The sequence below is a fragment of the Hypanus sabinus genome, chromosome 13, assembly GCF_030144855.1.
Source record: "Hypanus sabinus isolate sHypSab1 chromosome 13, sHypSab1.hap1, whole genome shotgun sequence".
Taxonomy (NCBI): domain Eukaryota; kingdom Metazoa; phylum Chordata; class Chondrichthyes; order Myliobatiformes; family Dasyatidae; genus Hypanus; species Hypanus sabinus.
In genome coordinates, this window is record NC_082718.1 from 96,940,054 (window position 1) to 96,964,313 (window position 24,260).

General features: G+C 38.5%; 2 protein-coding genes across 10 annotated transcripts in view; one reads left to right on the top strand and one right to left on the bottom strand.

The window, feature by feature from the left end:
* Window positions 1–9,568, top strand: part of tpcn1 (two pore segment channel 1) — an 82,573-nt gene extending 73,005 nt beyond the window's left edge. For all 5 annotated transcript variants that reach the window (XM_059988267.1, XM_059988268.1, XM_059988270.1 and 2 more), the window contains 4 exons: window positions 1,256–1,340; window positions 4,636–4,775; window positions 6,932–7,012; window positions 7,369–9,568. In XM_059988267.1, coding sequence (XP_059844250.1) covers window positions 1,256–1,340; window positions 4,636–4,775; window positions 6,932–7,012; window positions 7,369–7,494 — 432 coding nt within the window. In that variant the 3' untranslated portion in view covers window positions 7,495–9,568. The remainder of the gene's footprint in view (window positions 1–1,255; window positions 1,341–4,635; window positions 4,776–6,931; window positions 7,013–7,368) is intronic.
* slc8b1 (solute carrier family 8 member B1) overlaps window positions 1–24,260 on the bottom strand; it is a 47,586-nt gene that overhangs the window by 2,527 nt on the left and 20,799 nt on the right. For 4 of the 5 annotated variants that reach the window (XM_059988274.1, XM_059988276.1, XM_059988275.1 and 1 more), the window contains exons 8-15: window positions 24,076–24,186; window positions 23,041–23,097; window positions 22,618–22,754; window positions 21,440–21,581; window positions 18,794–18,915; window positions 17,194–17,347; window positions 16,685–16,765; window positions 16,544–16,608 (exon numbers count right to left, since the gene is read on the bottom strand). In XM_059988274.1, the coding sequence (XP_059844257.1) occupies window positions 16,544–16,608; window positions 16,685–16,765; window positions 17,194–17,347; window positions 18,794–18,915; window positions 21,440–21,581; window positions 22,618–22,754; window positions 23,041–23,097; window positions 24,076–24,186 (869 nt within the window). Of the gene's footprint in view, window positions 1–13,999; window positions 14,962–16,543; window positions 16,609–16,684; window positions 16,766–17,193; window positions 17,348–18,793; window positions 18,916–21,439; window positions 21,582–22,617; window positions 22,755–23,040; window positions 23,098–24,075; window positions 24,187–24,260 lie in introns of those variants that run through there. The other variant, XM_059988277.1, reaches the window with a different exon arrangement.

Sequence of the window (24,260 nt, forward strand, 5' to 3'; positions counted from 1 at the left end):
AAATTATCTTATATTCATTAATTGCTTACAATCATAAATCTGATAGAAATTATCTAAAATTTATCTCATAAAAAGAAATGAACTTACTTTCCTTTTAAACTAAGTTTTCCTCTTCATTTCAAGAATCTGGATAACAAATTACTGTGTTGAAATGTTATGTATCACTGATTCATTTTGGTTTTGTACACTGTTCCCGGCCAACACCCTCAATTAAATGGGAATGCTTATTTGACCCTCTTTCATCTGTGTGGGATTTGGGTAAGCAGTGGCTTGACGTATGGGTATATGGAATTCAGAAGGCTGAATTCAGGATTTCGGTGAGGGGTATGAGATTTAGAGGGGATCTTTGAGGGATCTCTTTCACTCAGAGAGGAGTGTGTACCTGGAATAGAGTGCATGGAAGTGTCGAGGAAGGAGAGTTCCTGTATTTAAGTGGCTAAATGAGCACTTGAATTCCCTAGGCATAAAGAGCTATGAGCTAAATGCTAGAAAATGGGATTCATATGGATGGGACCCCGCTCATTGGCTTGGACACAGTGGCATGAATTGCCTCTTTCCATTGACTCAGTGACACTGCGTTATGAAACATAGCGCTAAAAGATGTCCAAATGGAAGTTGTCTCAAATATATTTTGGACATGCAGCATCGGGAAGGTGGGGGTCTTGGTGCAGCAGTGGGAGACATTGTTATCAATAATACATATCTCTCTATATAAGACTACATTAACTCCTATTGCACTGCTTTCATGAGCAGTCTGATTCCTGTGAATGCAGTCTGTGTATTTAAAGAACTACTGGGGTACGTAGCTTTCTAATGTCAACTGGGGGAGAAAAAGAGAAAGAAAAAAACCTGCCAATGTGAAAAATGTATTCTGATCCCAAAGAGAAGAACTGTACTTGTCTGAGTAAATAATGATGATTTCTATAATTCCACATGCACCTTCAGCTTCTAAATGTGATTATCAATGTGCAATTCATATTAGGAAGGATTTTTGATGCCTTAAAATATTTATTAAGTAATTTTGTTCAAAAATTAATACATATAGAATTTAATTTCTTATTTAGATGTAGACTTAATATTTCATAATGTCACCATCTTAATATGTTTACTTTCAACCAAAATTTAATTATCACATTCTAAAAGAATCACATGAACAAGTGATATTCTAAATTATAAAATCATTTTCTAAATGATTAAAAATCAGTTTATCTTTCATAACTCTCAGTTGTGATTTTTTTAATTGTTTCTTATTTAGGTTGTGCTTACTATTATTGTTGCCTTTATTTTGGATGCCTTTCTGTTTCGAATGAACTATAGTAGAAAAAATAAAGATGAGGAAGGTATGTATCCACCATTATCCATTCTATATTTTCTTTTTGTAATTTAGTATTTAGTTTCCTGATGCTCATTTTTTTTTGTATTTTAGTATGGTCATTTAAGAAATGAGTATTGTGTGTTACTTAAGAATCTCATCTAAAAAGTATGTTCTTATAGTGTTGATGTTACGGTATAAAAAAATCAAGAGGTATGATATATTGTACGATCCAGACTTCTAATTAAACACAAAAATGCAAGGATTCTCAGTAGGGTTGGCAGTGGAGAGTAAAAGAAAATGTTTCAGGTCAATTTCCTGTAATCAGAACTGTGAAAAGCTAAAACTTATTCCATTTCCCACTTACCACAAGGAAAGGGATAAGGGCGAAGAAATGAAAAGGAATGGTCCATGAGACCTGCAAAGATTGAGCAACATAATGCTTACATCAACTGAAAGAGGGTGGTAAATGTACTGTATATCCCTAACCAATGCAAGTAGGAGACAAATGAAATCTTTGGAGATACGAAAAACAAAATTGGCGTAATTATCTGAACCTAGAACAGTACAGCAGGACCCCATCAGGCCATGATTTGAGTTAGATTATAAAAACCTATTCCATGATCAATCTAACTGTTCCCTGCTACACATCCCATAACCCTCCATTTTTCTTACATCCCTGTGCCTATGTAAGAATCCTTTTAAATGAGAGGTGATCGAATTTCAATGCACTTAATAATAAGAGTATTCAGGGAATGCATTCTTCACTGTCAAAATGTTGACTTAATACAAAGGAGAATGATTAATAAATACGTAGAATACAAGTGCAGGTCAACGTTTGGATACTTTGCATTATTGACACACTTCCTGGTTTCCTAAAGCCTTCCCTTTTCTGGAGTGCAGTTTTAACAGTAATTGGAATGCCCAGCAAGAGTCTCCTTTATATATTCTTCCATTGTGTACAATCAACCCCAAGGAGGACAAGTACCAGGCAGAAGATCTATAGCCAGTTGTAGGGTTGGTGTGGTAGAGGAGTCGAGGCCTTTCCCTTTCTGAAGACCTCTTCCAACTCCTTGTATATGGAAGGAACTTTGACTGGTCTGGGTGTTGCAATTTCTTCTGAACCCTCCCTCAAGGACAATTCCTGAGGCTTTGTAGGTGGGAGGAGTGGTTTAACTGACCTCCAAGTCACTTCCCTAGGTTCACTGGCTCCGTTGTGTCCTCAGGCAATGGCAACAAAGTGTTACAGATGATTCTTGCACCCCTGGGAACAGGCTCCAAGGGTCTTCATTTAGGAGTCTTTCCTTTAGTCGAGACCTTACGGTTGGATCCCTTAGGGCTCAGGTTAGCCTGCACTGAAGTCTGTCCCCTTGCTGGTTGGTGGTGTAGGGAGAATCTGGGGTTTGGAACACCATGCCGCAAACATACCCTCTTATGACAACTGCACCAAGCAATGATTCTCCCTCTCTCCAGACCACGGATGGGTTATGCTGAAACAGCCAAGGGTGCCTGAGGATCAGGGGTATGAGTGGTGAGTCAATGATGTAGAAACTAATGTCCTCCACATGATCCCCTATGCTCATCTGCAAGACCACAGCTTGATGCTGAATCTGGCTGGAACCGAGCCATTGGCCGTCCAAGACAGATGTGGGCGTGGACTAGCTCAACTCACACAACAATACGTTGAGCTGACGGGCGGCTCCCAAGTCCAGGAAATTACCAGCTGCCCCAGAGTCCACAGAAGTTTCACCTGTTATTACCCCAGGAGATCTCCACCTTCATCATGATGCCCAAGTGCATAGAGTTGGGAGTGGTGTCTGCTTCTGTCACAGTCCTCCCAATATTGGACAGTCTTATCACTTCTCCCAAAGGCTGCAGCTTCAGGCATTTGGCCCACAGGTGGCCTGCTTCCCCACAGTGACAGCGGCAGCCTTCATTCTGATGCCAGGACCTCTCGGCGGAAAGTTAATCGAGGGGCGTGGCTTGACCGAGTCCCTAGCGGGAGGAGGGTTGGTCATGGTCTGAGTTTGCCGGGGGGGCGGCGGTGTAGAATCAGGATGGTTTGAGGCTGGGTTTGGGCTAGCTGTCTTCAGCCTCTTAATATGATCCCTCTTACATTTTGCCAGACAATTGTTGAGGCAGGTGGATTGGTCAGTGAGGATCTCTAAGTTCCCATGCTGGCTGTCCCAAAGTGATAGCATCCTTGAGCTTGTCCCAAAGTCCGTGGCAATTTAGAGTGGCCAAGGCTTCCTTGTTCCAACCACTTTCTTGGGCCAAAGTCCGGAACTCAATAGCGTAGTCGGCTGCTGACCATCCACCCTGTAGAATCTTCATCAAGCAGTCTGACATTTGGCTGGCTGCGGCGGGGTGATGGAACACCTCCGCCATGCTGTCCTCTGAGTCCGAGCAAATCTCTGACCTTGGTTCCCAATGCGTGGTGGCCCAGGCCAGGACTCTTCCAGTCAGAAGAGAAGTTATCAAGGCCAACTTTCCGTGCTCCGAAGGGAACCAGGATGGCTGGAGATCAAATACTAATGAGAATTGGGTGAGGAAGCAAGAGGTCAGAACCCAGGTCACCATTGAATCTTTCTAGGATTGGAAAATGTACTGGCTCTCCTAAGCGACTCTGGCTTCCTCCTTGCGAAAGCTGACAAACAGCAACCTGGAGGTCATGAATCTCCAAAGTCCATCTGGAATCCCTCTCACTGTAATGGAATGAGAACTGAGCACAAACAAAACACGAGATGATATGTCACGTGGGCTTACGATTGAGCATTGAGGCTCCGTTCAGGTGCTCTTTAAATACTGAATTCTTGACACCAAAACATGATTGCCGATTAGTGGGAAGGTCCTGAAGCCTTAAAGATGCCACACCCTGGAGAGTTATGGCATCTAAACTCTAGAAGCTGGCACAGTTGGGGGAGTCTAGTAACAGTTTCTTTATTAGTATTGTGAGTAAATCCTGATACTCCCTGCAAACTTTAACTAGAGAAACTGCAGTATTCAGGGAATTATCATACCATCACCTCAAAGACAATTAAGGACAGTCAGGAATAGCTTGTCTTACCAACGGCATTCATATTTCATGATTTTATGCCTTCCATAATTTATTGAAAGGCAGTTTGAAAGGAGTATTTTTACTCATGTGACAGGAAATCAAATAAGCACATGTGAATATTTTTGAGAGGACGCTAGGTAAGGGTGAGAAGAGATCAGAAGGTTATGTTGAATTCATTAGATGAAAGGTGAGGTGAGCTACAACTGGAGCATAAAACATGGTTGTAGCTGGTTGAGATAATCTTCCTGGACTTTTGTTCTTTCAGATGAAAATGGAATTGTTTTTGAAACTGAGGTGGAGAAAGTGGAGATTGATAGACTTCTTGAATTCAACAAACAGAATGGTTCTCCAGCTTCTGAAATCGCAGGGCTTTTTAAATTGTCATCCAGAATGGCAAAGAATGATGTATGTATTCATATCTTCTTCATTTATTGGTTATTTTTCATTCAGTTTCAACAACTTGTCTTTAATATTACCTGAAGTTAGCACTGTCCTTTATGAGGCAACAGTTTTCTTGCAAATTCAGGGTAGGCAGGAAAAGTTTGTCTGCTCTGTATTGGTGGAGTGGATTGTGATGCTGTGGAAGACGGGGGTTAAGGTAATGTCCAGGCAAAGATAACTTTACAGGTAATGTGCGGACAATCTATGCAAGAAAGACCTTTGAAGGAGGGTCTTTGAAGAACACAGCTTTCCTTTGTACAGCAGGGGACCAGAGAGGATTCTAGGGTGACACTACTGGTCAGTTACTTTCCTAATTATTGAGTATTATTGGTCATTAGCATGGAGATTCTATTGGCTATTAATATATGGATTCCTTAGTTTAAATGGTGATTGATTTTGCAAATGAGGAATTTGAACATACATAAGGTTACCAATTAGTCAATATGCAAGTATATCTACTGGTCATTTTTTGTATAAAAGTGCTATTTCTTTGTTCAAACTTCAGAACAGCCTGGTGACAGAGGCCATGTTTTCTTTGTGCATGAGTACATAAAGTGTGATTGAGGAACAAGTGTGAGTTTCGGAGTCCAGTAAATCAGTGACAACAAACTTAAACGATCACAAAATAAAAGAATGTCATTATTTAATCAAAAGCAGAAATCTCAAGTCAATCATCACTGAAAAGTCAACGAAACATAATGTTTTACATTGATGCAGCCCAAGCTGCTATATATTTATAAATTATTTTGTTTCATATGAATATTGAACCATTAAATAGCTTGAAAATACTGAGCCCTTTCCAATTGTGTACCGCCATGATATTGCTTTTTTATATGTACAGTATATAGTGTTATATAAAATGTAATAATTCACAATTCACAAATCTGAATACAAATAAAATTAAAGACTAGTTTACTTACATTCCTATCACAGTTTTTACACTTGGATAATATTCTAGGTTATGTACTCATTACTTTCTTGCATTAATTTATTTTTAACTGCCCCAATGGTTCAGAAATTTTACTCAGGAAGCACTGAGGAGTATTGTCACAGGATTTTAAATTCCATTTCTTATCTAATTGTAGTTCAGGCATTACAGTTAGCCAAAGCAAAATAAAAACGGAGTTCCTGAATCCGAACATTTTTACCGCAAGTGAACATTTTATTTATTGAGATATAGCGCAGAATAGGCTCCTCCATCCCTTTGAGCAGTACTGCCCAGCAACCCCTAGTCAATTTACAATGACCAATTAACCTATCAACCAGTATGCCTTTGGACCATGGAAGGAAACTGGAGCATTCAGAGTAAACCCACATGGTCACAGGGAGAACTTACAAACTCCTTACAGACTGCGGCGGGAATTGAACCCGGGTCGCTGGTACCAGAAAGTGTTGTGCTAACACACTACCATGCCACCCCAACTTGTGTGGATTCTGGTGGGAGTCAAGATCCCTTTTACCTATGATACTCTTTTCTCTTGGAATTGAAGACTTTTACTTAAATTCACTCTCCAGACTCGCAAATGTATATAATGTTTAACATAATAGCATTATCTGGAGGAATAAGGTTTGAACAACCTAATTATCATTGCTCATTATGTTTTTATGACTTTACCTCGAATCTACAGTAGACGAGTTAATGAAACCCAATTTTAGCTGTGCCCAACAGAGAAGGACAAATTGAAAGCAAAGGAATTCCCACAATAATAAGAACACCATTCAATTTTTTGAAAGTTGGCCCCCAAGAATAAAATTACCTTAATACTTTTTGATGGGAGTATTAAATGGCATTTAATGCAGCCAAAGGTCAAGAAGAAGATAATTACCAAGACCTTTATTGACCAACCTGTTATAATTATACACATAGTACACTGCAGATGCTGTGCTCAAATCAACACATACAAACAAGCTGGATGAACTCAGCAGGTCGGGCAGCATCCGTTGACTGCTCATTTCAACCGATGCTGCCCGACCAGCTGAGTTCATCCAGCTTGTTTGTATATTTTGTTATAATTATACATTATCCATATATTTTGGTTTCATAACACCTCAAACTTCTTCCAGGGGATATTTTAAACTGTAATAATGTTTCATTTAATTGATTTCTTGTTTTATTACAGCAACTTAAAATGGTTTTCATTGGCAGAAGATTAAGAACTAAAAGTGACCTGAGTATTAAGATGTATGAAGAAGAAATTCAGGTATGAGAATCATAGCATGCTGTAAGCTATACTGTGTATGTCACATAAACAAATCCATTAGATCATTTGAATTGTTAAAACATATTTAAAATGGGAGTAATTTTGCAGAATACTCTTCAGTAAAGAATTATTTCATTCAGGAAGTGTGGAGATCGATAGAGGTATGTGATAGCTTTTGCCTAATAAACATGGAACTTCAAATGGATAAGCATGTTTTGTTACTCAATTTGATTTCATGAAGGCTTCTGTATGTAAAAAGGACACAACATTAGTTACCAACCTATTCAGTTATGTCGACATTTTAGTAGCTCATTTCTTATACAATCCAAAACAATAAAGTATATCTATTTCCACAGGAATGGTTTGAAGAGCATGCTCGAGTAAACCAAACACTTCGTGACCAGCCACTGGAATGTATTTTGAATTCTAGCACTCATCTGCCTTCTGCAGAACTACGACAACGATCTCAGACTGTAACTTAAAAACATAACCAACTTGTCCACTATGCAATAATTATTCAGTATTATTTTGTATCTAGTGATTTGCACGTATGCACTTGACCTACTGCGTTGGCAGAATCCCGATTTCTGGAAGGGGCTAGACTGCTAGGGGTATGGTAGCCACATTACTCAAAAATTCTGATCTGATCACATTCATCTGTGGTTAAGTTCTATTTGTCAGAAGATATGTACTGTTAAGTCTTTAACATTACATTAATATTAAGCTTATAGCTGTTTTATTTCATACTGGATTTTATAATCTTACTCTGTGGATAGCTGATAGCAGTATTTTAATATAAAACCCCCACAACCAGTGTTTTTTTAAAAATCACATCAATTCTCAGTATGTCTTTAAAATGTACTGTACATAATTCTTTTGCCTGAGAAATCTAATTCTCAGTGGTTCTTCTATTTGTAAGCCATAGTATTAAAAACAGGGAGCAAGGTGAACCTAAATGGAACATTAGTCTAACCTTAATATTGAACTGGTGTGACATCGGAGGCTGTTGCCACTACATCTGGGAATATATACTGTACTAAGGTTTCAATTTGTATTTTTTGGAAGTTCTGTGATAGTGTTATTATGTTTTTAATTGTTCCATAAATTTACACTAAATTCAAGCCTGCTTAGTGCTACACATCAAATGTTTTCAATTTGCAGTGCTCCTCTGATTGTAACACGTGTTTTTGCAAAATTCTGTTTGTGTAAACATTCTGCTGTTTCTGATTCATTTGTCTTAAATTAGTTGATCAGATTTACTACTGAATTACCTGAAGAATTGCTTCCTTAATTATTGTTTTTATGTTTATAATGTTATAGTGTATTAGTGAAGCTCACAGGAGTAACCCAGTTAAGTTATTCATTTGGGTACAAAGTGCCATTTACAGCTACCAAAAGTGTAATGAATGATAAAATGATAATGCTGAACTGGTTATTTACTGTTCAAGAGAAAGGATGAAAGGCCTTTCACAGTAGTAGCATAAACCTTTTGCAAATTTGTTTGATGAAGTAACAATAGAAAACATGATCAGATATTCTACAGGTCATTCTGAAGGCACACAAGGGGCAGGAACCAGAAATGAATTAAGGCATTATTTTGGGCCAAATGGTCTAATTCTGCTCCCATGTCTTATGGTCTTAATGAAGGAATTTTCTCTCTTGCATTACCCAATAACAGTGAGATATCATGGCAACAGTGCAGATTGTGTTAAGTTTGAAAATGACCAAGCAAAGTGACATTTTTTGTCATCTTTATTTGTGAACTTAAGATTTAGACAATGTGATGATAAAAATCTAAACATAATTACCTTTTGACAATTTGGTGACAGTTTAGTAAATTGCTAAACTATGACAGCAAATTCCATAGATAATAAATAATTGAATTCAGTTCCATGTGTGGGTAATTATCAAGAATTGTTTGTTCACAAAAAAAATGTAATCTCATCAATTCAAAACATACAGTATTATGCCATAAGCTGTAAATTAGATGGCTGCAGCAATTAATGACTTAATTTATTTATACAGTATTGTCAATATTAACAAAAAAACAAGTCACATATAATGGGAGGAGTCATCTATAAATATTATTTTCAAATCTGGAATTATGAATTCAAATTTACAGTCTATTAATCATTTAGATGTTGATTTCTGATGCAAAATATTAACCTTAAGACCCAAGAGCACAATTGGTCTATTTGGCCCATTGAGTCTACTCATTCCATCATAGCTGATTTATTATCCTTCTCATCCCCATTCCTTAAGTTATGTCTGCAACTTTGGCACCCTTACTCATCAAGAACCAGTCAAGCTCCATTTTAGATACACCAAATGACTTGGCCTTCACAGCCTCTGTAGCAATGAATGCCACAGATTCACCACCTTCTGACTAAAGAAGTTCCTCCTCATCTCTGTTCTATAGGGTTATCAGGAAACATCCTCTGAACCAGGGGTTCCCAAACTAGGGTCCATGGGATTAAAAATGGTTGGGAATGCCTGTTCTACGTGTCCAGCTTTTTCAATTTTCAATAGATTTTAATGAAATCCCCCCCACCCCCCATTCTTCTAAACTCTAGCAAGCATAGGCCCAGAGCAATTACCCTTTCATTCCCAGGATCATTCTCATGAACTTCCACCAGTTCCTCTCCAATACCAGCACATCATTTCTTAAATAAGAGGCTCAAATCTGCTCACAGTACTCCAAAAGACGGTCTGACCACTGCCTTATAATGTAAATTGTAATTGCAAAGACGTACTTTTTTTAAGAAAATGATGCAGGTCTAATTTCTTTACTCAAATTCTCCTGCCATATAGTTAAAAAAAAAACTAAAAGGGTGTCTTCCAAGGATAACCTTATAGTTTCAGGAAGGATGTCAATGATGTAATATTCACACTTCTTGTGCATCCAGCTTCTGACTCTACCTCACCCATCCCCAAACAAGATCTTCTTGCCCTTTTATTTTGTCTGTTTCCATCTTATCACCCCTAGACAGTCTCCCAACTCTATCCCTCTGCCAAATGGCTCCCTCCATCTGCCCACCATCCCTCACTCCAGTCATCGCATACCAGCCACTGCCTCACCTGTCCCTCTCCCATTTATGCTAGTTTTCCTCCCTCAGTCCTGACACAGGGACTCAATTTTGAATCACTGACTATTCCTTTGCCTCCACAGTTGCTAGCTACCCTGCTGAGTCCCTCAAGCAGTTTGTTGTTTTATTTTTAAGACTCCAGGCACCAACATCAACAGTTTTATTGATCTAGTTAACAACTATGGTGAGTCCGTGCAAAAGCAACTTAGTTGGTCCCACTCCTGTCTTATCTCCATGGCCCTGCAACTGTTCTCCCTTTCGGAAACGTACCAATTCCCTTTTGAATCATTTAATCCTGGTTTTGTATTCCAGATTCCAATCTCTCACCTCTCAATGTAAAATCTTCATGTCACATTTGAGAGTCACTTGCATTCTATATTCAAGTTCTTGATCCCTGCATTAAAGTGAACAGGATTTATGTCTGCCTAATCCATCTATACCATTCTTGGAAAAATTATTCAATTTTAAATTATTGTAATAGGAACTCATTACAGATTAAAACTACCCTTGTAGTTTATCCACCATTTGATAAACACTGCTTTAAGCATCATTGTAAAGTTGCTGTAGTATGTACTTGTTGATATCAATAGATATTAAACTATTAACCTTAAGTATTAATCCAGTCATTGTCTATGTCAGTAGTCCCAAAGTAACATTGTATATTGCCACTTGAAAGGATCAATTCATCAGTTCAGCCGCAATACAACTTTAAATATTGAACCAAAATTTCAGTGGTAAAAGAATGCTATTTAGTTAAATATGTACTTGTATACATCAAATTTTAATTTCCAGACTGTTCTTCCCCTGCAAAGAACCAAAATGAGGCCTTGCAAAAGTTGACCCAAGGTCTAGAGGGCTATCCCCACACTAAACTAAAAAGCACAATTCTAATAATTGTCTGGTTATTCCTTAAAATTACTGAATTGGGTTTGTACATATTAAGCATTTGAATGTGTGGTATAGTTTAGTGATAACAATTAAAGTTTTTATTTGAGGAGTTTAATAAGAACAAAACACAAGAACATGATTAGGCCGAGTCACTGTCATTTGATTATGGCTAATTTATTTTCTCTCTCGAACCCAACTTCTCTTAAGTCACTCTCCTAACTTCTCCCTGTAACTTTTGACTTGCTTACTATTCAAGAATCCATCAACTTCCACTTTAAATACACCCAATGACACGTGCTCAACAGCTATTTGTGGCAATGAATTAAACACCCTCTGGCTAAAGAAATTCCTCATCTCTGTTCGAAAGGGATGTTCTTCTATTCTGAAACTGTGACCTCTGGTCCTAAACTCTCCTACTATTGGAAACTTCATTGTATCCACTCTAGTTCTTTTAATATTCAAAAAGAATCAATGAGTTTCCCTGTCATTCTTTTAAACTGAGTACAGACCCAGAGCCCTCAAACACTTCTCATATAATATACTAAGTCATCAGCATTTGACAGACCAACCACTGCAATGTTGAACTAGTCCCATTAATTAAAATTGAGAGAATGAGCTAATCTTTTAGATTAGGCTATCAATCTCATTTTTTAAAAAAAGCTTGGACTTTATCTAACCTGGCTGACCAGACTAATTCCTGCATTTTTCAGATTTCCAATGTTGTGTTTTTGTAATAAAACAAAGCAACAAGTGCACTAATTTTATGCAGAAGGTAATTAAGAGTTTATTTTTGTAAATTGGAGCTCCTCTTCTCAGGTTTTCAGAGTGAATTAAAAGCTTGATCATGCATGTCTATATAGAAGTTAGATTGTCCCATGAATAATTATAGTCCATCAATATATATAACATTTGTTTAGGGATCAAGGAGTTGTTACTTGTTGTAGTTTCAAAAGGAGAAAACAGAAGATTATTTGAATTGACTTTGTCTACTGTGTTTTAAGTAATTTCTCTTCAATGCTCTCTGCGTACATTTAAATTTCAGTTTAATTCTCATTATAGGCATAATTTTCTACTTAACAATGGAAATTTATGACAGTAGTAGTAACAAAATATTCTCGTAGCCTGCCAAAAATGCAGCAAAGTAGAAAAAAAATATTCGAGCATTAGTTGACTCAAGATCCCAGGGACCGATAGTATTTTCCCAAATTTACATCAAAAACAGGCAACAGCCATAAATCTGGACCATAACATTTTCACCAATGTGACAGTTCAAACCAGCACTGAGTTGGAAAATTCAATTTTTAAACTTATACACTGTGTCTGAACCTGGAGTAGCACTGCACATACAGAAAGAAATATCTGGCCAGGCAGATGCTGCCAGAAAGAAAGATTGATTCAAGTAGATGTGCAAAATATTAACGATAACCTTACAACAGTTTTGGTTTATTTTCAAGGTTATCCAGAATATTAAAATACTATGCTGCCTATTTTCCTTTATCTGCACTCATTCAAATTTGGTATGCTTATTAAAGCTGTATTTTACTGCAATTAGTTGAATTTGTAATTCAGAAGTCAAAGTACTGTAATTCAAAATAAAAATGCTCTACAAAGTGTTCTTAAGTCAGTTTCCTCATTTTCATCCGTTAAAAAATCTATCTAATGTAACAAGCCTGTAAAGCTCAGCTGAATTTCATGACTACAAACAATAATTTAAACATTCTACCATTAGCATCTATGGCTTAACTAGACTGTCCCTTTGCAATCCAGTTTCCTACTGGAATTTATCCCTCCACCTGCAGAGGTTCCTGAAAACTATATTACAGGCATAAATTTGGTCAATCTTCACTCATGTCTCCTTGAAGTTCAGTGTAAAATTTTTTGTTAATACTCTTATCAGGGATATAGATCTGAGAATGGATACCCACCTGATTTTCAATATGCACCTACTTATATATAAAAAAAGTGCAGCATATTGATACTGCACATTTGGAAGGTAACTCAACTTATTGTGTGATTTTATTACCAATGTTACAGCATAATTAAAGGGGGACGAGAGGGTAAAACATGTTCTCTCCATCTACCTTCCTGGAAGAAAATCTCAAATCTCAAAATGCCTGTTAGCAGGCCAGCAATCAAAGCTCAAGGGTTCATACAGGCTGGTTCTAGTTAATGAATGACTGTTGTATTCAAATGGTGAAATTTTATTATTTACACTGTTGGAGAGGGAAAGCCACTATGTGCTGAAATCACCATTAGTAGAGTGAAGAAGAGGGACAGAAACACTCCAGAAAGTGAGAATAAGCAAGAAATAAATCTGGGTAGAGTGCTATGTTCCAATGGTTTTACAGCCACCATTCTAATTGGGATTCCAAGTACTGTTATTAGCAAGGATTGCTGGAAAAGGAGGTGGTATATTATGAAAACTATTAGACAGGAACTGATAACTAATATTTTGGTTGGAGACTTGTGCACAGTGGTATATATCAATTACCTAGACCAAACAATGCATCCCAGAGTGGTTGTTAATGCTTTATACAACAAAGCATTAGCCAAATTATGGAAAGCAAGAAGCAACAGAGTCTGAAACTTTGAAGTTTCTTGCACAAATGTTAAGCCACTTAGATTTAAATATTCAAGCAACCCAAAATTCACCGACCATACACCAAAAAAATGCCGTTGACCAGAAATATTTACTGTTTTTCTCTGCAGATAATGACCGAGTATCTACAATATCTTAAACCACACTTCAAGACTTACAACAGCAATTAAATTTTAAAAAGACAACCATCCCATTAGTGTAATTAAGGTGGTGGTGGGGTGGAAGAAAGAAGAGTAAAAGAAATTAGTTTACACCACCTGTAGCATTATGTTGTGATCTTATATCTAACTGTTCAAGAAAAGCAGTGTGGAAATCCAGGCTCCAAAATCCAGAAATCCAAAGTGCTTTGTTTAAAAATAAATGAATTCACCTCATCTTACAGAAATAGAAAATAAAGATGCATCAAACACCAACTGGTAGTTATGTGGAAACACTTAAATAATAACATTTATTTCACAAGCAAAAACTGTACAACAGCAATTTATCATGAAATTTGGTACTGAATTCAAGCATGGTGCACAGACTGCACAAACTCCATACTGCACAGGTTCCTGTTAATGCCATATTGGCATTTTTTTTTTTTTTTTTTTAAATGGTTGGGAACCCCTGCTCTACAGAAAAATCTTACTTGAAAAATCATTTCCTTTTGAAATGTCAGGGAGTGTCAAACTTTTTTTTAAAGTTATCTACAACAGTGCAAACGGAAATGTGCCTGGTTAACCAGAGTTCAGCAGCTAGTGAACTGCAAGATCAGGAGATCTGCCCATCCACCCCCCCCCCCCCACTGAATCCAAGCGAGTGACTGAATTCCAGCTCCAGTAATAACGGCTTGTGGTGAAAGCAGATGTTCTGTAAGCGGGTAGAAAAACAGTTTAAGCCTTGCAAAGGTAGCAAGGGTCCTTGCATTCCACTAGTGCTCAGTGATTTATGGTCCATAACCAAGTGAAGCAGCCTTATTTCATAGAATACCTGAACTTACTTCTCTTAAATCTCATGGACATAGAAAAATCAAAACTGGCAATTCTGTTGAACAAGAGATTTGAAGTCAAAGTAATGTGCAAATTCCATTTAGCATCTTTCCCATTCACCTTTCATTTATAGTTAACTGACAATACTATAATTTAAACAAATCTGTCTACAATATGTACTAGAACATTTACAATATCTCATCCAAGGGAAGCCTTATTTTAAATATGTATAATTTCAGCTTCAGTCAATAGTGCAACTATAACAAATAATATATAAAATACAATAAGAACAATGCCATATGCCCGTGTGAATTTAAAGCCTTGGAGTGGAATTAATACAAATGACATTACAAGACTTAAGCCTAGTGATCCAACTAGAATCCAATCCAGGAGGCTGTCACGTTTGATCTGAGGGAGAAAAATGAATTGCGTAAATTTCTACTATTGCCAAAGTTTACTACTATAACTAGGCTGTTGAAGATGTTTTAGTGTACAATCATATTTTCCTTTGGATTTGAACCAAATTTATGGATCATTGTTCATTACAAGGAACTCTGCCAGAGACATCATGATGTGGTTATTAAGCATGTTTATCCGATACAAAAGTCCTAGCAATTGACAGCTAAGGCAATAAGCCATTTCAAATCTACCAAATTTAAAGACACATCATTCGCTTAAAAATTTAATTCATTGCCAGCATCCGACTTTGAAACCATACAGTGAATGCAGCTGCAATATTCCAACTGATGCAAGCAACTACGGCTGAGATACCAGAGTACTTGGTTATGGACTGTAGCTCTTGATGGACTCAAGAACAAGCCTCCTTGGGGGCTTTGCTATTGTTTGTATGCTAGGGTGGTGGTGTTTCTGCTGGTGCAAGTGGGGTGGGGGTGAGGGGGAAGGGAAGGGTCAGTGTTTCTGCTGCATGTGCATGGGAGGGGGCTTTGATATATTACCATCATTCATTCTTTTGGGTTTCTTGTTTTGTGGACATCTCTGAAGAGTAAGAATTTCAGGTTGTATACATTGATATTAAATTGAACCATTTGAAATGAATCGGTCATGTTAAGGTGAATTATATTGTCAACCCCAAGTTCAGGGACCAACACTTTTGAATGTCACACCTAATCCATAGGATCAAAACATTCATTTTAATCCACAGTTTTAATCTATAGGATCAAGATATTTTTGACTGCTTACTTCAATTGCTACTCAAGACCCGTTTGATATTGTCCACTTTTGCTCATTCAATTTTTAATTAGACATCGTACTTTCATTAATGTCCACTTCCTCCATTAGTTCCACTCACAACTGTTTCATCCTTGACCCCTCTTCATCTACAAAACTTCCATCAACCAAAGTCATGGGAACAGCTTTTATTATACCTAGCTCTCCCCTTTCTTTGACTGCTTTTGCAAATCTAGCCTTGTTTAACCTTCCATCAATCTATTGGGAAGCATTTCCAGAAGCCACTTACCAATCAGCACTCCTTTTCCAGTTCACTGCTCTTACCTTGAATAGCTTTAACTAGAGCAGGGCTACTAACCATGTCCTTTGGTACACATTCTTGAATAATACTAATACCTTGGCAAACACAAAAACTTGTCTTAAGTGACTTTTATTCCCCTGGAGGATACCACTGGGATCATGACTTCAATCCCATACTCAACTGAATGCGACTGACCACATTTTATTCCAAACCACGTCCCATTTGCTCTTTGCCCTAGTTTGGAAGTCCTGTACCCACTTGATCCTAATCCGATTTTGCCCTGAATGTTAAATATCCCAAATTGAGTTGTTCTAAATTTTGACCAGCCCATTGCTCATATCTCCCCTCCTATTATATACCTATCGATTCTACCTCATGCATACAAGAGTTTCAAATTTATGATGGAAGACAATGTGACAAGGCTAAAACCAGCTTACATTGTCTTTTCAAAAACATAGAGACAAGGTAAAAAGTGCATTCAAAGCAGGGATTGACACATACCTCAAGAATATTATTGTTGTAGGGCATTTGAATCAGAGAGCTTAGGCCTATACCAAACAGCATATCTACAATTGAATTAAGGAACCATACAACTTTGAACAGACTGTCCAAATACAGATGCCCCCAAAACAAAAAGGATACTAAATATTATCCCACCAAAGCACGCAGCAATAGCCATACGTGGATATCCTTGTCGGGCTACTGTGATGTCAGAGAACAAATCTGAAAAATAAGAAAGCGTCACAGGAAACCAGTTTCAAGCTCATTCTCCTCCCCCCCACAAACATACAAAATTCAAATTTGATAGGTACTGTGGCATTAGAGAAATTCAACATCTGTGCATTATTCCCCTCCCCAAGAAATGAAACCACAAGCACAAAAAAAAATGCAATTCCTCTTCCTCATCTGACGGCCTTACCTAAAGGCAAGTGTCTGGGAGGGTACAAGTACATGGTTAAAGGGCAACTTCCCCCCAGCCTCACATACACAAAAAAAAAGGCTTAAATCACCTTATTCCATATTTAAGATGCTGTGTACTTCAAGAACTTCTGTCCTCGCACCCCCCCGCCCCACCATGCTACAGATATAGTGATCAGATTCTGACCATTGTAAATTGGCCACCATTGCCTCCCCAACCAGACTAAACATACCTCCGATACTGTTTCCCCAGGCAAGTAATGTCAATCCCAGTACTGTATTACTTAGGTTAAAAATTATTCCAATGGAGCGCAAAAGATTGACAATCTCAATGGCTATGCCGTTGATCAATATGATGCTGAAGAGAAACCCAATAAAAGCAAATGCCTGAAATGAAACAAATTTCTGTCAGATCTCTCTGTACTGAATGCCTACTTTAGAGCAATGCAAGTAGCACATTAGCCTTTACACTCACAGTAACACTGATCCATGTCCAATTCCAACCAAAATCATGAATTTTAACATTTGAAATGAAAGCACAATGTCAAGAGTGGCGATAGAAAGTCAGAGTTTGATTCTGTCAAATGCATACCAAAAGATTTATCAAATGGATATTTGTATTTAACATTTGCAAATGAAATAAATTAAAAACTGGAACTTTTCAAAAGGTTAAAGACATGAGGATAATTAATAAAGGACTGGGTCAAGAATAACATATCTGGAGGGCTACAAAAACCTACAAACCAAGAATCTGTCCAAACTAAAGTGGAGAAAAATCAAGCTGTAATGTAGGATAAAGTAACACAACATTAGTGAATAGAGGACAAAATGAATTAACAATGAATACCAAGGTAAATTGTTGCACTATAAAAATTTGCCACCAAGTCATCGTAATTCCCTCCAAGAGGACCACAACTTTGCCTCAGGGTTTGGAGGCTTGTGTGCGTCAATGACCTGGAGAGCTTATATTGGCTGGAGTCAGGGCTTTATGCGTTGGTTCTTGGTAGAGCCACCCATACCAAACAGGTCAAAGGGTAGAGGCCAGACTAAGAGTGGTCCACCAGTCCTCCAGGTTCAGGGGCTTCAGCTCAGAGCTAACAACAGACTGGTAAAACAAAACTGCTATAGAAACAGCAATGAAGAACCCTTCTACATCTGAATGTAACGTTATTTCTGATTCTCCACCTGGGAGTTGCATGACTGAGTGGTGAAAACAGAGCTACTGACACAGTGAAGAAAGCCCTGATCACTGCCCGAAATGGAAGACCTTCATTGCCTCCAACACTAAGCAGTAGTCGAGTCATTGTAATTGCAAGATTTAATTGGTGCATAGCCAACTGCAGTCACAAAAGTCAAATACAGAAGTAAATAACAGCTTTTCCATTCAGCTCACACATCAGCTCATCAATTCAAAATGCTTTAATGCATGCATCTAGAAATAAAGGAGCTCATTTCCTGAACCGCAGGCATTTCCAGATTCCAGCAAGGAACCGATTGTGTTACAAACACAAGAAACCCTGCAGATGCTGGAAATCCAAAGCAACACATACAAAATGTTAGGGGAACTCAGAAGGCCAGGCAGCACCCATGGAAAAAAAGTAAACTGCTGACATTTCAGGCAGGGACTCTCAGGTTGTGTTTGTAAAGATTGTACTGACTTCCTTTAACAGAGAAGGAATTTTTGGAATGCAATTGGGAACACACTAGTAAAGCCATCTGTTAGATGTTTAGATTGGAGCCAAGTTTCAACATGGAAATCAAATACTGCCTCAGTATTGTAAAATATACAATCATTCAAAAAGCAGCTTTATAAAATCTGGATTGATGGCTTACGCAGTGAAACTTTGGTGGTTCCTCATTCTTTGTGAAGAAAAAAATTATAGATGCCAAGAGCAATGAAATCACCAGAGTAAGACCCCATACAGGATACTGGCCATGGATGAGTAGTAATCCATCTAACGAAAAAAAAGGTTAAGTGATCGCACGTGAAAACAATACTGCTGTTAAGAATATACAAATTAGAAATGGATCATACAATATAACAAGTGCAGCATATTAAAGCTCAATGAGAAAATGCCATTTTATTTCTGCAAGAAGAAACAGCAAATGGCCACAAGATACACCCATTTCCCCATTCCCAACCAAGCCGGTTTTACTATTGTACAAGTAACCTTGCCTCGTGTTCAGCTTTCCATCCGATAATCATGTGTTCAGATCCTTGAGTGTCCAAACTTGTTTTGATTATACTCACCAAGCCTTCCCAGACCTCAGGATTATAGTTTCAGAAATTTACAATCCAAATTAGGCTGTGGGCCTGCCTTACTCTTCATAGGGCAAACCCTTGAACAGGCAAATTTTGTATACCAGAGGTAAATTTATGTTTAAAAAAAACATGCAACACACAAGACAAGCTCAAAAGACACATTTGTCCTTCAGACACAGAAGCCCAAATGGTACTTCAGCTGTCATATTAAAGCCCTGTGTAAGGGAACTGTGTTAATCCTGAAGAGTCAATTCATTGCAGTAAGAGGACTGTTGCTGTCACAACATCCTTGCCTTGAGTCAAGTTACCTTTGAGACCTCAGGTGTTGAGTGTTAACTACATAAAGGACTCGAATTACATAATTCAATGAGGTGGTCAAATTTCCTTCTCCAAATAAAGTTAGTAAACCAGGCTTACCCTAATGTCCACTTTTGCAGTACACTACCAAATGCAGTACCCATCAGAAAGTGACCAGTTATTCCAGTTTGCTCTAAACCAATCCTCTTATCAATATGCCATGCAAACCCCTTTTTTTGGGAATACGTATTTTCCCCCAGCCCCACTCACCCCACCAAGTCCAAGGCAGTCCCCACCTCCTGCTGTACAGAACATACAAAAATTCCCCAATAAGCCTTACAGAAATGAGAATTCATTCTGCAAAGGACAGCATCCAGGATAAAGCAGGGACAGTGACTCCGTCCCATGATCAAATCTGACACGAGCCCATGTGTTACTTCATGTGGCAAAGGATTCTATTTGTTTCAGAGCAGAATCAAAGAAACTGAAACAAGACCTTAAGGTCACAGGTTCATGCCAACCACGTACATAGTCCGCTTTATTCACCCTTCTTCCCACTGAATCAGGCTGCACTTCCCCTCTTAAGATTCTCCCACCCACCCATGCTTGAGGCAATTAACCTTTCAACCCATGTCTTTGGGATAAAAGAGCAAACCAAAGTACCTAGTGAAAACCCAGTCAGGGCAAGAACAAACTCCACACAGGAAGTCAGGATTGGCTCTTGATCTCTACTAGCTGCACCACTGTGCTGCTCTTGCACTTTTCACATTTATTTTGACCAGAATGTACTTGTGTCAAGACCAAACGTTTAGTGTCCAACGGGAAAAATAACTATTTACCTAATGGATATCAGCAAGGTGACCTCACCCCATTTTATTCTCCACTGGAAATGGAGATAAGGCAAGAAACCACAATCTGAATTTACTATTTGATCTAAATACCTCTGCTGCCCAACAGAGCATTAAGCTGTGAAGCTGAGACGGTTAAAAGCAGAGTCTCCATTCAAAATGTTTCCATTTTAAAATAATTGACAACGATATAGAACATTATGGCACATAGATATTCAACTGCGATTATTTTTTAAACTTTATAGCAGCTATATTTTAAAAATTTTATTCATTAAAACACTGTGGAACAGGCCTTTTTGGCCACACCGATCTTCAATCTGCTATTTAATCCCAGCCCAATGATGGGACAACTTACAACAACCAATTAACCTACCAGCCAGTACATCTTTAGACTGGGAGGGAACCAGAACCCCCGGAAACCCATGCAATCTCAGGGAGAAAGTACCAACTGCTTACAGGCAGTGAAGAGAATTGAACCTGGGTCGCTTATACAATAAAGCATTTGCCACCCTCTATGCTACTGTGTCATTCTGTTAGCAACATTCAAAACCAGCCAGTTTCCAAATCCTGCATTAGCGCTTTCCAAAATCAGTCCAATGACCTCAATAGTCATGCTCAAAGTACATTTGCAACTTGACATGGCCAAACTACAGACCAACATTTTTTTTTGTTGTTCTGTACAATTTAAAAATCCCTTGCACTTACAACAATAAAACATCTGGAAAAAATTGAACATTTGGGGTGAATTATCTCAATGAGTCAGCAGTGAGGATGGAAAACCAATAGCAAAATACGAAAGCATTAGTTGCGCAAATTCATTTCCCCCCCAACTTTGCACAGATGTTTCATTTTGGGACCATAAAAAAAACCGTCAAGGCAGATGATTCCATTATTAACATCCCCTCCCCTGACAGTATTAGTTCGAAATGTTCAAGATTGAGAACCAACCGCACTTCTCAATGAGATGTCAAATCTCACCCAGAACCACTCCAGTTCGGACTGCCCTTTCCGAGATGTCTTTTTGATACTTGGACCACTATGCTAACAAGGTTTAAGGCGAATTATTCTTACAATAGCCTGATTTAAATACCAGGATGCAGACAAGCGAGCCAGTAACTATTTGCAGACAATTCAGAGGCCGCTTCCAGTTGTGGTCATCTTGGTCAAAATCAACCACGGGAATGCAAAGCAGAAGCAGAAACTCTATTGGCAGCTGAAAGAGAGGGGAAAGAAAACAGAAGTTATAACCGAATGTTGACAGCAGTTGTACATTATTGTAATTAGATAGCCTACCAGTCTAAAAATGAAAAAAAAACTAAACCAAAACAGGTGGCAGGAAGAGGGGGTGGGGAAGAAAACAAACAAATCAGAATCAAGTGACTAATGGAAAATTCACTAAATTCAGTTCTGGAAAATATCTCTGGTTTGTCCAGCAATGACTAACTAGCATGCTGAAGTGTCAAATGTCTAGGATCATGGAGAGATAGCTCAATTGTTTTTTTTTTTAAATATATGGAGCAGCTAAAACAGTTGCCCAATATTTTATTTAAGCACAGTGCAGAATAGGCCCTTCCAGCCCCCCAACCAACAACCCTCCAATTTTAATCCTAGCCTAACCACAGGACAATGAGAAATTAACCTACCAACCAGTACAGTACCTTAGACTGCGGGAGGAAACCCACGCAGTTGTAGGGAGAACGTGCAAACTGCTTACAAGCAGCAGTGAGAATTGAACCTGGATCACTTGCACAGTAAAGCATTGTGCTAACCACTATGCTACTGGGCCGTCCCAAATTTGAGGACATCAAAATAATCTAACCGACAACCTTAACAATCCAGAATGTAGCACTTCCAATGATAAAAACATTTCTCCTTTGTTTGAAGGAGAGATCAAAATAGTAAGATAGCGAAGTTCAGCAGCTCAGGGCAGAATGTATTAAAAATTAGGATGAAAACTCATGAATTAAGTTAACTCGCGTCTCCAGGAATATGAACATTTCAGAATTTTAGGGTAGTATTAATACCACCTCCTCTCAACCCCCCCCCCCCCCCCTTCACCAAATATATGTCTCCTTATGAACATAATTTTAAATGTAGATTAATAGGTTCTTGATCAGTAAGGGTGTCAAACTTATGGGAAGAAGGCAAGAGAATGGGATTGACAGGGATAATAAATCAGCCATGATGGAATGGCAGAGCAGACTTGATGAGCTGATTCTGCTCTTACTTTATAAACAAGCAGAAATCACCTTCAGGCATTTGAAAATCTTCCAGGGCAGACGTTTCCTCCTCCATTTCTGAAGGTCAATGGGATTAAGAGCACCCAGCAGAATAGATTTTGTAGATCTGGGTTCTTCATTTTCAATTAAGGACTGATACTCGCTCGCTGAGGAAATAAAACTCTGGTCAGAAGCTCACGGTCTGGACTGCAGCAGTTGGGAAGCATTACCAAGACAAAAGCAAAACCAAACGACCCATCACTGAAGTACACTACACAATGGCCCAAGAAAGAATCCGCCCTTGCCACATGCCAACATGCAAAGCAGGCCAGTGAAATAGCTCAACAATAAATTCTGCACATTATACAATTGAAAATAGCACAAAGTTCTACAGGGCTCTTGCAAGAATAAAACAGATAGCACAAATCTATTTTAGATTAAGAAAGTGCTTACAGTCTCCATGTATGGGCCTCTTGGTACATGTAGGAACTGCGTCATCATTTTCACAAACTGGAAAAACAGCAATTACTTCGGTTACTACATCCAGCACAACATGCAAATCTCATGATTTATGTGGCGCTAGGCTGGGAATATTGTCCCAAACAATATCAGTTTATTAAAGCAGAATGATTAGCAGCTGTTTACTGCTAATTCTTCCACACAGTGTACCATGTCACAAGTCACAGAGGAGACTATATAGCGACACCAAAAGCAGAAATCATCTTCCTTCTTTCAGAATAAGGCAATTTAAAATTTAACACAAAGCAAGCCACCAGTAATCCATACACAAACTCTGCCTTCTTAAGACTGGCAAGATCTATATTTATAGTGTGGGATGAGGATGTGCATTTCAAAAGGATAAAGGAACCCAACTTCCTCCCCCACCAGCACGTTAGATTTTTGTGTAAAAGTCTTCAGCACGTTGACAGCTCGGGGGGGTCTAAAACCTTTGCAGTAATTTTACACGTTGCACTGTCACACACACATACCTACACACAAAAAAAACTCATGACACGAGTGATGATAAACCCGATACTGAAATGGGTCTCTAGCGTGAACTGAGAGTGGGAAGGGGACTTGGAGAGGGGAATTGTGGTTGGGAAAAGGGGAAGGCAGAGGGGAGCGAGCAGGAAGCACCAGCGTGACATTCTGTAATGATCAATAAACCAATAGTTTGGAATCAAATGACCCTGTCTGATGTCTCAGGGGTGGGGAGGGGCGTCTGTACCTGTCCCACATCCCTTCCGCGTGGCACTCCACCTTCACCGTCCACCTTCCTTTGCTCCCACCAGGTTTACAAACTCTGCTCCATGTTGACAAACACAGCATCGTGAAAAGTCAATCGCCCTAGCTGTACATGGGTGCCCAAGACTTTTGCACAGTACTGTACATGGCTACAACCTCCGTGTAACCTACTGCAGATAGTCATTCTGAGATTATAACTAAAATTTTAAACGCCGTCAAGCACAAGATTAGCAATTCACTTACTTTCTGGAAGACTGTTGCAAAGAGAATTTTGTAGCCGATTTTTGTTCTTCTTGTAAATTATACTGCTGACAATGACCACAAACACATAAACTGCATACAGTGCCAAGTAACCTGTGGAGATTATGTGCAAAATTCATTTGAAAACAGATTACTACATGTCTAAATTGACAAGTTGTCAGAAGCTA